Raw genomic sequence first — 15,555 nt, 5'->3', positions numbered from 1 at the left:
TATGCATGCTAATTTAGGGAGAAGTTTACTAATGTCTGCAGGTTTCAGTGCATCAAAAAATGAGATGGGGAAGCCTGGGTGACTCAGTGGGTTGCGTTTCTTGACTCTTGATTTCAGCTCAGATTTTGATCTTAGGGTCCTGGGTTCAGGCCTCATGTTGTGCTCCAGCCTTCTTAAAAAAAATAAATTAAAAAATAAGATGAATTGAAGGATGGATAGATGATAAATGATATATGTGTTAAAGCGAGTATAGTAAAATGTTAATGGTAGAATCTAGGTGATGAGTGTAAGGGAGTTCACTGTATGTTTCTTTTAACTTGTCTGATATGTTTGACACATTTCAGACTTACCACCATTGTGTGTTTCATCCTTTTGAAAAAATAAATTGAAAACCCTTCAGTACCCATTAAAAAATAATACATCAACCAATTACCCATCTGTTTTGCCAATAATAAGAGAAATAGAACACAAGCCCAAATCTCATATTTAGAATCTTTCTTATTTTGGGACATTATAATTTTCCAATTTGTTTACTTGTTTCCTTTTATATCAGTTTTATACTCCATCTTATTTTTATTGGAATTAGCAGTATTTTTTAAAATATGAACTATTTCAGGCACCTAGGTGGCTCAGACAGTTAGGCATCTGCCTTCGACTTGGGTCAAGGGCCTAGGATTGGGTTCTGCATCTGGCTCCCTGCTCGGCCAGGAGCCTGCTTCTCCCTCTCCTCTGCCTCCCCATGCTTGTGCTCTCTCTTTCTCTCTCTCTCTGTCAAATCAATAAATAAAATATTTTTTTAAAAAATGAACTATTTCAATATAAAAGTTTGCAAAGAATGACATAACAGGCACCCATGGCCTTATCACCGAGTTCTGTTGAAGCCCCACAGTTTGTAATATATACGCTGACTTTTAAAACAAAGAAATAAGTGCTTTCTGCTCAATTTTTCCGTAATCTTAAGACTTCTCTTTAAAAAGTCTATTAATTTAAAAATAAATGCTGCAAGTATGATTGAAACCCTCAGTATACCCCTCCCACATCCTTTTGCTTTCCTCAAACTTCCATATGGGTAACCCCTATCCTGAATTTTATTTTATTAATTTTATACAGCCTAATTTTTAGTATTCTCATGCCTTATAAAATGGCATCATTTCCTTGTACCCTCTGCAACTTTCTTTTTTCTGTTTTCTGTGTGTGGTCCACTGACGTATTCACCTTACATTTGAGTGCTACTCTCTCTCTTTAACCACCACTCCTTTATGTTTGGAGCAGAGCAGCTATGTTAGACCATAAATTCAGCGCACCATCTTGATTGGGAGTCCTTATGTATTCTCAATGCAGTTTACTAAGCGGAAGTTCTAAACTTTTTGAGTCCTTGATTACCTCATCCTTTGAGTTCTGGTTTTATGCAGAAAACAGAGAGATTCTGAGCCAGTCATTCATCCTGTCTAGCTGCAGTTTTCTCAAATGTATGATGAGGTATTTGGACTAAGTCCTCTTTAGCTCTCAGAATCTGTAAGTCAAGAAAGATGTAGAATTGTCAAGCAGAAGAAGCTTCTCCTGAATCAAAATCAGAATTCTCCAAGTTGGAAAGAGAAAAGCAGAGATAGTGTGAGATCTCAGTTTCAATGATTGCAAAGGACTTTTTGATTATAAGAAGTGGGAAACACTTCCTGAAAAACTAAGAGGAACCTTAGAGTAGATAAGATACAGTCTTATACTGAATACCAGGTAATAATCAAAACACGTTTGTACTCCAAGAGTCCAGGCTGAGAATATATATTGTTTTAGGAAGAGTTTAAATAAATTCCTATATATATTAGCTTATATATATATATATAAACTTATATGTGTGTGTGTGTGTGTGTGTGTGTATATATATATATATATATATATGAAAGAAATGAGGGCTTTCTTTTTTGGAAAACAACTCTGCTGCCCACAAGATAATCCTAGTTGCCTACCAACAGGGACATAGAGGGCAGTGATTTGAATCTGAACTCATAGGACTCATAAGTAGAAACTATGTCTACTTATTTTTTTAAAGATTTTATTTATTTATTTGAGAGAGAATGAGAGAGAGAGAGTGAGAGGAGGGTCAGAAGGAGAAGCAGACTCCCTGCCGCGCAGGGAGCCTGATGTGGGACTCAATCTCAGGACTCCAGGATCATGAACTGAGCTGAAGGCAGTCGCTTAACCAACTGAGCCACCCAGCTGCCCCTATCTACTTATTTTTAAAGCTTAGTTTTAACAGTGCTATACTAAAATACTGTTACCTAAAATAAAAATTATAGGGGCACTTGGCTGGCTCAGATGGAAGAGTATGCAACTTTTGGGGCACCTGGATGGTTCAGTGGGTTAAACCTCTGCCCTTGGCTCAGGTCATGATCTCAGGGTCGGGCTCTCTGCTCAGGAAGGGAGCCTGCTTCCCCCTCTCTCCCTGCCTGCCTCTCTGCCTACGTGTGATATCTCTCTCTGTCAAATAAATAAATAAAATCTTTAAAAAAAAGAAGAAGAAGAAGAGCATGCAACTTTTGATCCTGGCGTCATGAGTTCAAGCCTCATATTGGGTATAGAGATTACTTAAAATAAATGGATAACCTTAAATAAAATAAAATAAAATAAAAATTTTATGTTTTCTGTTTCTTTGGAAGATGGCAATTTTAGCCATATCTTTGTGGAATTTGAACTCTTCAGTTTTTGCTTCTTTTGTATTCATTGTTTTTTGTACATTGTAGGACTGACTTCTTACAGTAGCATTTTACAAGAGATAAGTCTCAGGAAGAATATAATGTATGCGGCTAGAGATCTTGAAGAAAACTGAGGCTGTATATCTGGGCTATTATCAGCATTATCTGTCCTTAGTTGCAGGGTGATGGGCTACCATAAAATGCTCTTCTGGGTCACATTTCTTAAAAGGTCATTTGTATCTGGAATTTCACTTCCTTTTCTGATAAACCTGTTCCAGATAGTAAGCATTCCACTTACTATAATTTATTACTAGTGCCAAGATCTGAGTCTGAATTTATCAGTTCTTTTGTTATTTTATAAATTAGTACCACAATAGCTTTTTGTTACTCATTTTTAAAGTTCTGTATGTCCTTGATGTAAAAAGAAAACAGTCACAGAGTTGCACAAACTAAGAAGTGAAAGAACCCCCGGGAGGCCCTCGGCTCTGCGCAGTATGTGGCCTGTTCAGTGTTAACTGTTTGGGTTGTAGAAGTGGTGACCAGTTTGTTTTTTTTTTCTTTTTAAATTTTTTTTAAATTTTATTTATTTGAGACAGCAGGGGGAGGGACAGAGGGAGATGGAGAAAAATCTTCAAGCAGACCATCCCCACCCAAGCATGGAACTCAGGGCTTGATTCTAGGACCCTACAATCATGACCTGACCCCAAATCAGAAATCAGATGCCTGACCTACCCAGCCAGCCAGGCACCCCTAGAAGTGAGGATGTTTTAGAGTGCTCTATAAAACATCATCTCTAATAAGGAAATCTCGAAATCTCATTTCAGGTTCTGAGCAATATCCACACAGTCAGAGCCACATGGCAACCTAAAAAGCCCAAAACGTGGACCTTTTCTCCCCAGGTAAGGAATCTGCTAAGAGAATGGAATGAAACAGGAACATCTTTTACCTGTTAAGTGATAGGCAATTAATTTCTGAAGCAAAGCTGTCCATGTGTATCCCTGTAATAACGTATTTATGTTAAGCACAGAATATATGGGGCCAGATTTGAATCTTTAGATTAATATTCTTTGAAGACTTTCATAAAAATTACTTTTGTTTCTGACTCATCAGAGTAATAATTCCTATGAATCATCTCATTCCATGGATTTCGGGGTTCAATTCTAGGAAATGCCCCCTGATGAAAATGAAAACAGAGAGATAAATTTAGGAAGTGTTTTTCACAAATGAAATCAACTGTGCTAATGAAAGCTGGGCTTTTTTCAGATAAAATCAAGGGTGACGCCCGGGGCTGGTACATTATATCCAGTCACTGTCAAGCCTGGAACAAAAAAAAGACTGGAATGAGGTTAGGTGACTTCAAACCTCAGAGTCTCTATGACATAGATGTACGTGAACATGAAGATTTGATATCTGGATGTTCTTGTTATAATATTGTCTCTGGTTTATTTTACTTAACTTTTTTCCTACCTCTAAAGTTTCATGACTTTAGTATTCATTTCCCATAACTAATTCCCTTGGGGCACTGCACCCTAAAAACCCTCTGTGAACCTTTCTCTTACTGCACCTGAAGATCTTCAAGCAGTAGGGGTTCAAAGAGAGGACACAGAGCATAGAGGAGACCCAGCCACCTGGCGTGTGTGCTGCACGTGCCCCCGCTTGCCTGTCGCGCATCTCCTGAAAGTCCAGTTTGATCTAAGCGCCCTACTGCTTGTATCTCGGCATAACACCTCACAGTTCTGATGGTGCATCTCTGTGTTTATGAAGCATTTAGGTTTGAATTTTCTAATTTTTTTCTGGATGTAAAAACAAACTGTTTGGAAGAATAAATATTAAGAAATTGTTCCTTTTTGAGAGAAATTAAGCATCTGTTAGGTGCAAGACATTCTTCCTAGGCACTGTGGGAACTTACATGTTGGTAGAGAAGAAACATATATGGCTATAATAACAATAGCCTATGTTTATGGAGCTGTGTCCACGTGCCAGGCATGGTGGTAGGGCCTCCTGGGCATGATGTATGAGCTCATTTAATCCTTAGAATAGCCCTATGGGGGTGGGGTGTGTTGATAACCACCATAAGGGCAAAATGTCATGGTTGCGGGACTCCCAAGGGTTGTGAAAGCGCAGGGGAGGGTAACCTTAATTCCAATCCTCAGGCTCAGGGAAGGTTTTGTAGAAGAGAAAACAGACTTTGAGGGCTGGGGAGAATTTTGTAGGCAAGATAGAGGGGTGTGGTTGTCCAGAGAGAGGAAAAGGAATGAGCGAAAGAGAAAGGAAAGGAAAATTTGCAAGGCACACCTTGGAAAAGTTGAGCAAATGTGTGCATGAAGTCTTCAATTTTGGTTCTGTTTACAAAAAACAAGGATTAATATTAATATCTTATTATATATGCAAGCTATTTTTATAACACCTCTGTGGACTTAGGTACCATACATGTTTCACACTAGCCTCTATTCTCACCAAAGAGTGAATGAAGATAAAGGTATTTCCCTCAACACAAAACTTAAATTTTTTTTTTAAATGTTTTATTTATTTATTTATTTGACAGACAGATATTATAAGTAGGCAGAGAGGCAGGCAGATAGTGAGAGAGGGGGAAGCAGGCTCCCTGCTGAGCAGAGAGCCTGATGCGGGGCTGGATCCCACGCCCCTGAGATCATGACCTGAGCAGAAGGCAGAGGCTTAACCTACTGAGCCACCCAGGTGCCCAAAACTTAAATTTTTTTAACGTAAAATTATTGCTGTGGATGGGTCCCATCCATCTGCTCTCTGTTTCCTTTAAAAGGACCATTATTATGATGCAAAGGTATAAACTATGCACAAATGAGTAGAGCTGAAACCTCCCTCCCATTTTAAATTTTTATTTGTAACTTCGTTTTCTTTATCATTCCAGGTTACTGGCATCTTGCCTTGCTTGCTTGATGGCGATTGTTTTATCAGATCCAATTCTTCATCTCCAGATCTTGGAATATTATTTGAACTTGGAATTTCTTATATTCGCAATGTATGTCAGTTGAAAGATAATCCTTTCTAACGTATCAGTAAAAGGGAAGTTAAAAAAAAAAAGTCTATATTTACAAGTAAAATGAGGCTTTTATGTGTAATAAAATTTTAATCTCTTGAGGAATGGGAATTGTGGTTCTAGTTTATACATAGTGCTGCTTTCTCAGTAGCACTTACAATAAAAGTATATTTGTTTATATGTATAGCTTGAGGGCACTTCAGATCTTCGAATGAAGATTTGAAAAGGATGAGACTTTACAGAAAGTGATGAGAGATGTTCCGTGGCACTCCCACGGTGTTTTACCTCTGTCCTAGAGGGTCAGGGTATACTTAACCTTGTGGCTGACAGCTCTAATTAAGGGACTTAATTGACATGATATTATATATGCAAACTATTTTTATAACATATAAAATATAAATGTCTCCACATTCTAATAATACCTTGCTAGGTCTAGTATATATGCTTGGCCTCAAGGTGACCCAGAAAACCAACTGCTATTATATTAATAGTATTACACCATCCTTTCATTTCTTTAAGGTAGATGCACCCATCTGTGTTATGGGTGGGTAGGACAGGAGAGGGGTGCAGGGCCCCAAGCAAGTCCCCAGTGGCCTTCAGTAGGTAGAGATAAAGATCTGATGGATGATTAAAAAATTAAAAATGATTTAATCTGTGCATTCCATCTCTCACTGAGACAAAGCTGCATAGTCCCATGTAGTACTTATGCGGTTTAGATCATTCCACAGAATGTTTATATCATTCAAGAAACAATAGCAGCAGTTGCCACATTGTCAGGTTTAAGGGATTTTCTTTCTTTTTTCTTTCTTTTTTTTTTTTTTTGATTTTATTTATTTATTGGACAGACAGAAATCACAAGCAAGCAGAGAGGCAGACAGAGAGAGAGGAGGAAGCAGGCTACCCGCAGAGCAGAGAGCCCAATGTGGGGCTCGATCGCAGGAAGCTGGGACCATGACCCAAGCTAAAGGCAGAGGCTTTAACCCACTGAGCCACCCAGGTGCCCCGGGATTTTCAAAAGTAATTTGACAAGATAGGATTTTCACTTTACATACTACCTTTGCCATCTGGCTGGCAAGGAAAATGGGACCCACTGTGTTTCACTTTATTTTCTTGTGAAGAATTTTTTAGTCCAAGAAGTGAATGCTAATTTTGTTCCCTTTAAAGGACTTGGTATGTGCTTTTAAATTTGACTGGTTCACATATTAAGTTTTGTATGCCTGTTTATTTCCTAGTCAACCGGTGAAAGAGGAGAACTAAGTTGTGGCTGGGTGTTTCTTAAACTTTTTGATGCCAGTGGAATTCCTATTCCAGCGAAGTAAGTTGCCTATATATTCCTTCCAAATGAATAATTTTGTAGAAATTCATTATTTAGAATCTGGATATGTCAGGTTTGCAGAGTGTGTAATGAGTTAGCATTTCAAAAACTTGGGGGAGAAGTTTTAATGTTCTTTGAGTGATATATGAAAACAGCATGAACAGGGTCATCTTAAAGAGGAAGAAATGCCACTTACAGAACAGGTGTTTTAAAAGATGTTTACGCAGTGGGCCCTGGGTGGTTCAATCATTTGAGCATCCATCCGACTTGGTTGTGGCGCAGGTCATGAACTCAAGATGGTGAGACTGAGCCCTGCATCTGGCTTTGCTCTGAGCGTGGAGCCTGCTTGGGATTCTCTCTCTCCCTCTCCTCCCTCTGTTCCTCTCCCACCCCTGCTTGCTCCTTCGCTGGCTCTCTCTCTCTTTCAAAAAAAAAAAAAAAAAATCAAACAAATAATAAAAGTTGTTTACTGTCTGCTGGAAATGTTTTTCAGTAATTTTCTATGGTATTAGCACATGTCACAGTGCTGAAACAGAACCTGATTCTCTCCAAAGAGTAGGAAAGCTAAGTCCAGGGTCCCCAGGTCCTCTGTGACTCTACCTTTCTCCTATAGGTGATACACTGAAATTGTAATGGAAGTCCCTGTAAATGAATTTTTTTTTTTTTTTACGAGTGTCAGACTTTTTTATTTTCAAGATTTTTATTTATTTATTTGGCAGAGAGAGACACAACGAGAGAGGGAACAGAAGCAGAGGGAGTGGGAGAGGGAGAAGCAGGCTTCCTGCAGAGCAGGGGGCCCGATGCGGGGCTCGATCCCAGGACCCTGGGATCATGACCTGATCTGAAGGCAGATGCTTAACAACTGAGCCACCCAGGTGCCCCCCTGTAAATGAATTTAAAATTTAAGACCAAAAGGCTGACAGGTACCAAATATCTGCGTTATATACATAATGGTCAGATTTTTATCCCTTATATGAAATGGGTTCTCAAAAATGAATAAGAAAAAGATAGTCCAAGTTTTTAAATGGGCATACACAAAAAAATCTAATAAGATATAAACGAGAAATTCACAGAGGAGATATACATGGGCAGTCATCAGGATGGTAATTAAGATCCAAGGTTTGGAAGTATACCATTCAGGGCTCGCCCCCGGATCTGTCTGTGTAACTATAAGCCAGGTTCCAGGTTTCTTGCCTGCAAGCCCCAATTTCCTCTCTTCAGAATGGGAGATTGTAAAAGTTCCTACCCCTAAGGGTTATTATGAGGATTAATTGAGATAATGTTCCCTGCCTTCTATAACTTCTGCTTACACCCCAGGGGTGGGCATGGCCTCTTTACCACAGGGCAGGGGTGAAAGTCCAGACTCCACTTGTCCTGCTCCCACATCATCCCTGTGAGCGGGGGAGGGGCACGCCCTCCCAGAACGTAAAAGTCCAGACCGCTTGTGACTTAAATTTGTCTAGTTTTGTTTTGTTTTTAAGAATGTCTAGGGTTTTTAGCTGTACCTAGTGGGAGGGAAAAGGATGTCTACTCCATCTTTCCAAAAGGGAAGTCACAGCTATTTTTCTAAGTGAGGTAGAAGCCCGTGTATTGATACAGAAACATTTCCGGTGTATATTATTATATGGAAAAAGCAAGTTACAGAATAGTATGTGTACTGTGGCTCCACTTTTGTTCATGAAAAACTGTATTCGTGTGCATATGTGGGCAGGCCTGTGTAAAGTGTTCCCAGAGGTTGCCTCTGAGGAACAGAACTAGGGAGTACCACAGTGGGATTGAAGGGGGCTTTTATTTTCTACTTTCTGTACTTACGTAATAGGCAACTTGGAAAGAAAATGTGTCCGTTTTGAGATCTACTGTTTATATATATTTGTTTACATTTGCATAGAAAAAGGTAGGGCAAGGGCCTTACCACACTAGAGGGGATGTGGGGACGGATGTTTTAGGGTTTTTTTTGGTTTGGGTTTTTTTTTTTTTTTAAGGTTTTATTTATTTATTTGAGAGAGAGCAAGAGCAGAGGAAGCGCAGGGGAAAAGGGAAAAGCAGACTCACCACTCAGCAGGGAGCCTGACTCCACTAGGCGGATCCCAGGACCCCGAGATCATGACCTGAGCCGAAGGCAGATGCGGAACTGACTGAGCCACCCAGACGCCCCTGTTTTGTTTTCTTTACTTATCATTTCTATGCCATTTAAACATTTGAAAAATATATTTAAAATACATCATTAATACATTCCTGAACGTAAGTCATTAAAATCAAAGCCCTTTAATGGCATCCATTATTTTTTCTCATTTTAATGGGGAAAATGTATTTTCTACAGTTAGAAGTTAAAAGAAAAAAACTTTATTTAGAGGAATCAAGAACTTTCATTCTCATTTACCAATGAGACAAATAAATGTCTGGGCATGTTATCTGTGCTAAAAAAATATTTCACTACTGATTTCATTGTTTCAAAATGAAAACATGTGGTCTTTGCTATTCTTTCATAGAACATATGAACTCTTCTTGAATGGTGGCACCCCTTATGAAAAAGGTGTTGAAGTGGACCCTTCCATATCCAGAAGAGGTACAACTATTAGGCATTGCTTTCTCTCCTTTCCTGAAAAAGTACACAGACTATGCATCAGCAAAGTATATTCTAATAAGTATAACATTCTTTACTGAATTCACATTTTTTTAAAATAAGTCATTTGACAGTAAAATCCTAATTATTTTGATCTAAGTGCTTCTTTTCTTGGTAGCATATACAAGACTCTAATGTAGGAAATTGGTAAGCTTGAGGACCGTTGATTAATGCTTCTCCTTGAACACTGGGCTGATACTTGCAACCGGCACAGAATTAATGACATAGACTAATTCCGAGGTTGCCTGTTGCTGGGTTAAAAGACGTAGACATTTCAAATTGTGGTATACATGCCGAGTTACCTTCCACAAATATTGAGCATCTTTTAATACATTCATTGGCCAGGCACTGTGCTACATAATGGGAAAATGGAAAGTAAGACAGATACGATCCTTGCCTTGCAGAGCTCAGCTCCTGACAGATTTTGGACTCTCCTTGTTTCATGACTTAGAACACATAGCATTGTTGCCGCCCTGGCAATGCCAGGCCCACCTTCTTGAACAGGAAAGGGTTTGGGACCTGGGAAGCAGTTGGATCTACCTGGAGTTGGGCATGCTTTTAAAAAAAAAAAAAAAAAAATTGGGATTTTATTTATTTATTTGACAGAGACAGTGAAAAAGGGAATACAAGCAGGGGGAGTGGGAGAGGGAGAAGCAGGCTTCCCACTGAGCAGGGAGCCTGATGCAGGGCTCAATCCCAGGATCCTGGGATCATGACCTGATCGGAAGGCAGATGCTTAATGACTGAGCTACCCAACCGCCCCTGCGGGCATGCTTTTTAAACTTCCTTTTTCCCTTTATAAAATCTGGCCACAGTGCTGCCAATGCATCTGGTGTTGTGGTAGCTCCAGGGGCCAGTCAGATACCCTTAGGGAGGCCGGGAGGCTTTAATGCCATGCCTTATCTTGTTATCAGCTCAATCAAGGTATGTGAGGGACTCCTCCTTTTCATACAATTATGATTTTTTTACCCCAAATCTTTGTTTTATTGTAAAAAGTATGTTGTTTTATTATACTCACCGTCTCAAGCACTTCAAGTTTTGACATTTATTTTTGATTTTTTTTTGGAAGCACATGGGAGTGTTTTCCATCAGATGATGACAATGAGAAGGCAGCCTCAACTCCTAGTAAAACTGAGATCTTTGAACAGAAGATCAAGAGACTTGCTGAGGTTGGTACCCACTCACCTGGCCAGTGAACTTGAGGTCCTTCAGCATTTATAGACCATCTCTGCTTTTGGCTTCTCCTCCTGCATGGTCATCTTTTTTTGGTTAGTTTTTTCCTCTTTAATTCATCTGCCAAGGATCAGAAGAGAAATGGAATGGTAGGAAAATTCAAATCAGCTTACTCTTTTGTTTACTGTTAGCTCAAGTGATACATTTGGTCAGAAATAGTAGAGAAACTTGGCTAATTTGAGCTTGACAACCACGATCCTATCGTCAGGGAATTTTTTTTTTAATATCAGGTTAGTTGAGGTATATATTACATGCAATAAAACTTACTTTTTTAGGTTTACAGTTCTCTGAGTCTTGATCAATGTGTACAGTCATGTAACTACCACCACAACCAAGATGGAGAACATTCCCTTCACTCTAAACAGCTATCTCCTTTGTGGTCAGCTCCCCAGCCGCAGCCTCAGGCAGCCACTCATCTCTCTTCTTTCCCAGCCATTTGGTTTTTGTTTTTCAGTTTTCACTTTTTAGTTTCAGAGGTAGAGTTTAGTGATTTATCAGCTGCATAGAACTATGCTCGTCACAGGGCTCATCACATCATGTGCCCTCTTTAATGCCTGTCCCCCAGTTATACCCGATCCCCCTTCCCACCTTCCTTCCAGCAACCCTCGGTTTGTTTCCTGTAGTTAAGAGTCTCTCATGGTTGTCTCCCTCTCTGATTTTGTCTTATTTTTTTCCCCTCCCTTCCCCTATAATCCTCTGTTTTGTTTCCTAAATTCCACGTATGAGTGAAATTGTACGATAATTGCCTTTCTCTGACTGACTTATTTTGCTTAGCATAACACCCCCTAGTTCTTTTCATGTTGTTGCAAATAGTAAGATTTCATTTTCTGATGGCAGAGCAATATTCCATTGTATATACATACATACCACATCATTTTTTTCTTTCTTTTGTTGTAATTTAATTTTTTTTCAGTGTTCTGAGATTCATTGTTTATGTACCACACCCAGACATACCACATCTTCTTTATCCATTCATCTGTCAATGAACATCTGGGCTCTTTCCATAGTTTAGCTATTGTGAATGTTGCTGCTATAAATATCAGGGTGCAGGTGCCCCTTTCAATCAGCGATAAATACCCAGTAGTGTAATTCCTGGGTCATAGGAGAGCTCTGTTTTTAACTTTTGAGGACCCTCCATACTGTTTCCCATAGTGGCTGGACAATTTTCATTGCCACCAACAATGCAAAAGGATTCCCCTTTCTCCACATCCTTACCAACATCTGCCGTTTCCTGACTTAGTAACTTTAGACATTCTGACCTGTGTGAGGTGGTGTATCATTGTGGTTTTGATTTATATTTCCCTTATGCCAAGTGATGCTGAACATTTTTTCATGTGTCTATTGGCCATTTTTATTCCAAGCAGTTTTGCCTTTTCCAGAATGTCATACAAATGGAGTCCTTCAGTATGTAGCCTACTGAGTCTGCCTGCCTTCACCCAGCATACTGCTGCACTGGAGGGTCATCCGTGCCATTGCATGTAGCAGAAGTTGTTCTTCTTTGTTCTAAATAGTGTTCCATTTGATGGATAGACCATGATGCATGTGTGCATTCACCAAGTGATAGACATCTGGATTGTTTCTGAGTTTGGGCATTTATGTATAAAGCCACTCTAAATATTTACATATGAGTTTCTTGTGTGTGGCCATCTGACTTTATTTCTCGGAGATGTAAATACCTAGGAGCAGGATTGCTGGGTCATCTCGTGTCCTTCTAATTTTATAAAAAACTGCCAAACTGTTTCCCAAAGTGGCTATAGCATTTTACACTCCCAGCAGTAATGTATTAATCATATTCTTGGTATTATCTATTTTTTTTCTATTATGGCAATTTTAGTAAGTGAGCAATGGTATCTCATGGTGGTTTTAATTTGCATTTTCTTTAGGGGGCTTTTTAAAATTTATTTTACTTTTTAGTTTTCTCTTATTGATTTATAAAGCTCTTTTTAGATTTTTTTTAATGCCGGTATAATTAACATACAGCACTACATCCATCTCAGGTGTACAATATAGTGATTTAACACTTCCATACATTCCATACATCATGATAAATGTACTTTTAATCACCTATTGCAAGGAACTTTTACACTAGTAGGTTCCAGATCTGTCACCTTCCAACTCAGTAGCCTCTTGAACAAGTTATTTAACTATCTTTCTCAGGATCCCAATGTCTCCATCTTTAAATGGGCATAATAATATCAACTCCGTGAAGCTATAATGAGGTTCAATGAAAAGAAAGTATATAAAACACCTAGATTGTTTTTATAGGATATGGCACAGAGTAAAACACAGTAAGTTTTAGCTGTAGTTATTTACTATTATTATCATATGTATAGATTAATGCAAATATAATTCCAGGTCCATGGTACAATATGTCATAAAATTGGTTTAAATGAAGATGGGCTCTATAGCTGGTAAGAATAGGAGGGATTTGAAACAGGCTTTGAAGGATGGGAGAGATGTGCGCATGTGAAGATGGGAAGCCATGGAGAAAAGGAACCTAAGTATAGAGGGCATATGGTGGACAAGAGGGGTGGAAGGGAAGAGCAGGGCCTGGGAACAGAAACTGATGAAGTTGACCTGTCCCACCATTACCTGCTTCTTGCTTGCTGATCACTAAGAAACAGAGTAATAGACGAAAACTTGACATAGCCTCCTGAATTGTTGCTTTTCTCATTCTGGATCATGCTCCTAGTTTCCATATTCCTTGTTCTTATATCTGATACTGAAATGTGTCTTATAATTCTAGTATTGACAATTAAATCTTTCAATAACCATTAATAATGTGTTCATGGATATTATTCATTCTCTTGACTGTCCTTCCCCTCACCCCCGGATGTTTATAGCACTTGCAAATTCCCTTTTTTTGGCCAGTATTTCCTTGGAAAATTGTTATTTTTCAAGATTTAAAAAAAAGAAGCACAGTAGCAGTCTTTGTAAAAGAAAAGCCAAAATCCTGTTTGACTTCATTCTTCCTGCTTCTGCAGCCTCCCACTCCTCATCTCATTGGTAAGCTTCCAAGAGTCCCCAAGTACTCCCAAGTGTGTCTTTCAAGCATAGATCTTAATAGTGCTGCTTTGCCCCCAGATACTGGTTCCAAGACACTTTTACAATCGAGAGATCAGATTTGTCTGGGCTATACACAGGTCAGGTAGGCAGGCCCCTTGCTTCCAAAGCAGTGAATGTTCTGTATGCTGGTTCTTTTTTTTTTTTTTTTTTTTTTTTTTTTAATTTGACAGAGATCACAAGTAAGCAGAGAGGCAGGCAGAGAGAGAGGGGGAAGCAGGCTTCCTGCTGAGCAGAAAGCCCGATGCGGGGCTCGATCCCAGGACCCTGGGATCATGACCTGAGCTGAAGGCAGAGGCTTTAAACCACTGAGCCACCCAGGCGCCCCTGTATGCTGGTTCTCAGAGAGGGGTCCCGAGTCCTTGCCCTCCAGACCCCAGGAACCAAGGTGCTTGTTTGATCACAGTACACACTAGGTACCCAAAAAATGTTTGCTGAAGAATTTCTAAGTGGAAATCTTCCTGCTAGGTAAAAGTGTACTTCTTAGGACCTCTGCTCTGCCTCCTGCTGTCCCTAACATGCCTGTACCTTGTCTTGGTGTGTGCTCTTTTCTCCTCCTACAGCCCAGAGGGGGACCTGACCATTGCCACTCTACTTCGCGTGATCCAGAAATGTATATGCCTGGCTTGGGGGTACTCTCTGGTGCAGCCTAGGCTGGGGCTGGCTCTCACAGAGACCAGGTCATGGGCACAGAGAATCCAGAGGCCCCTGCCTCCCTGCAGAGCCCAGGTGCTGTGGTGTGAGGGCTGTGCTGTGGGTCCAGAGTGAGAGACTGGACACCAGCATGCGTGTTTTGGGGCATCTCTGCCCTGAGCTGCACACCCTGGAGGTGATCCATCTCAGCCCCTTCCCCACCCCTGACTGCCACCTTCCAGTGACTGGGAGAGGAAGGCACATAATGGTACCAGCAGCCCTCCTCCTCTCCTTCAAAAGTACATCCCACCTCTCTCCCCATCCTCCTTTGCTCAAGAACTTCACCTTTGTTTGGCCAGACTCCTCTGCTTCAAGGAGAAAGAACAGAGGCTTTTAACATTATGCTAAGCGACATACAACAATGCGCGCAGACCCAAGGGTGGGAAGCCCAGTGAGAGTTTGCCCTCCCGCCCATTTTTCCCCATGCCCTTGCTAGCTGGCTTATACTAACCTCTCACCAGCCAGCAGTCTTGCCTGTGCATACCATTGGATATCCAGAGACCCTCAAAAATGAAAATTAACCCATGTAGACTTGTCTCCTTTCCAAAGAAATAGCACCAGAATCCTGCCCGTGGGACTGCTTTCATGGAGACAGTTGTAATCATGGTGACCCTCTCAGCATGAGATCAAAGAGGGAGCAAAGAGATCTTTCAGTTTCCGCAAGACTTGCCATTCTGATTTTGGAGGCATTTTTCAATGGGGTTTTTTTACCCTGATGTGATTTGGCCAAAGGTATGCTTTTAAGCCCCAGGTGAGGGAAAGCACTGAATTTCGACCCAGATTCCCAGTGCATGAGTTCAGAATCCCAAAAAATACCAGTCTGTAGAAGTAGGCTGTGTGCATATGTATAAATTTGCCATAAACCTGTTTGTCTTTGCCTTTTATGATGTCTCCCATTTTTTTCCTCTTTCACTTCCAC

At 40.2% G+C, this 15,555-nt stretch overlaps 1 protein-coding gene across 2 annotated transcripts in view; it reads left to right on the top strand.

Moving 5' to 3' along the window:
- The window catches only part of NPHP1 (nephrocystin 1), a 56,720-nt gene that overhangs the window by 27,090 nt on the left and 14,075 nt on the right, over window positions 1–15,555 (top strand). For both annotated transcript variants that reach the window (XM_032843869.1, XM_032843868.1), the window contains exons 12-16: window positions 3,515–3,589; window positions 5,581–5,691; window positions 6,942–7,024; window positions 9,514–9,590; window positions 10,717–10,816. In XM_032843869.1, coding sequence (XP_032699760.1) covers window positions 3,515–3,589; window positions 5,581–5,691; window positions 6,942–7,024; window positions 9,514–9,590; window positions 10,717–10,816 — 446 coding nt within the window. The remainder of the gene's footprint in view (window positions 1–3,514; window positions 3,590–5,580; window positions 5,692–6,941; window positions 7,025–9,513; window positions 9,591–10,716; window positions 10,817–15,555) is intronic.

This window comes from Lontra canadensis, unplaced genomic scaffold (assembly GCF_010015895.1).
Source record: "Lontra canadensis isolate GAN:19392208 unplaced genomic scaffold, GSC_riverotter_1.0 scaffold144, whole genome shotgun sequence".
In the NCBI taxonomy this organism is placed as follows: domain Eukaryota; kingdom Metazoa; phylum Chordata; class Mammalia; order Carnivora; family Mustelidae; genus Lontra; species Lontra canadensis.
Note: the sequence above shows the minus strand (reverse complement) of the source record. Positions and strands in the feature narration are given on the sequence as shown.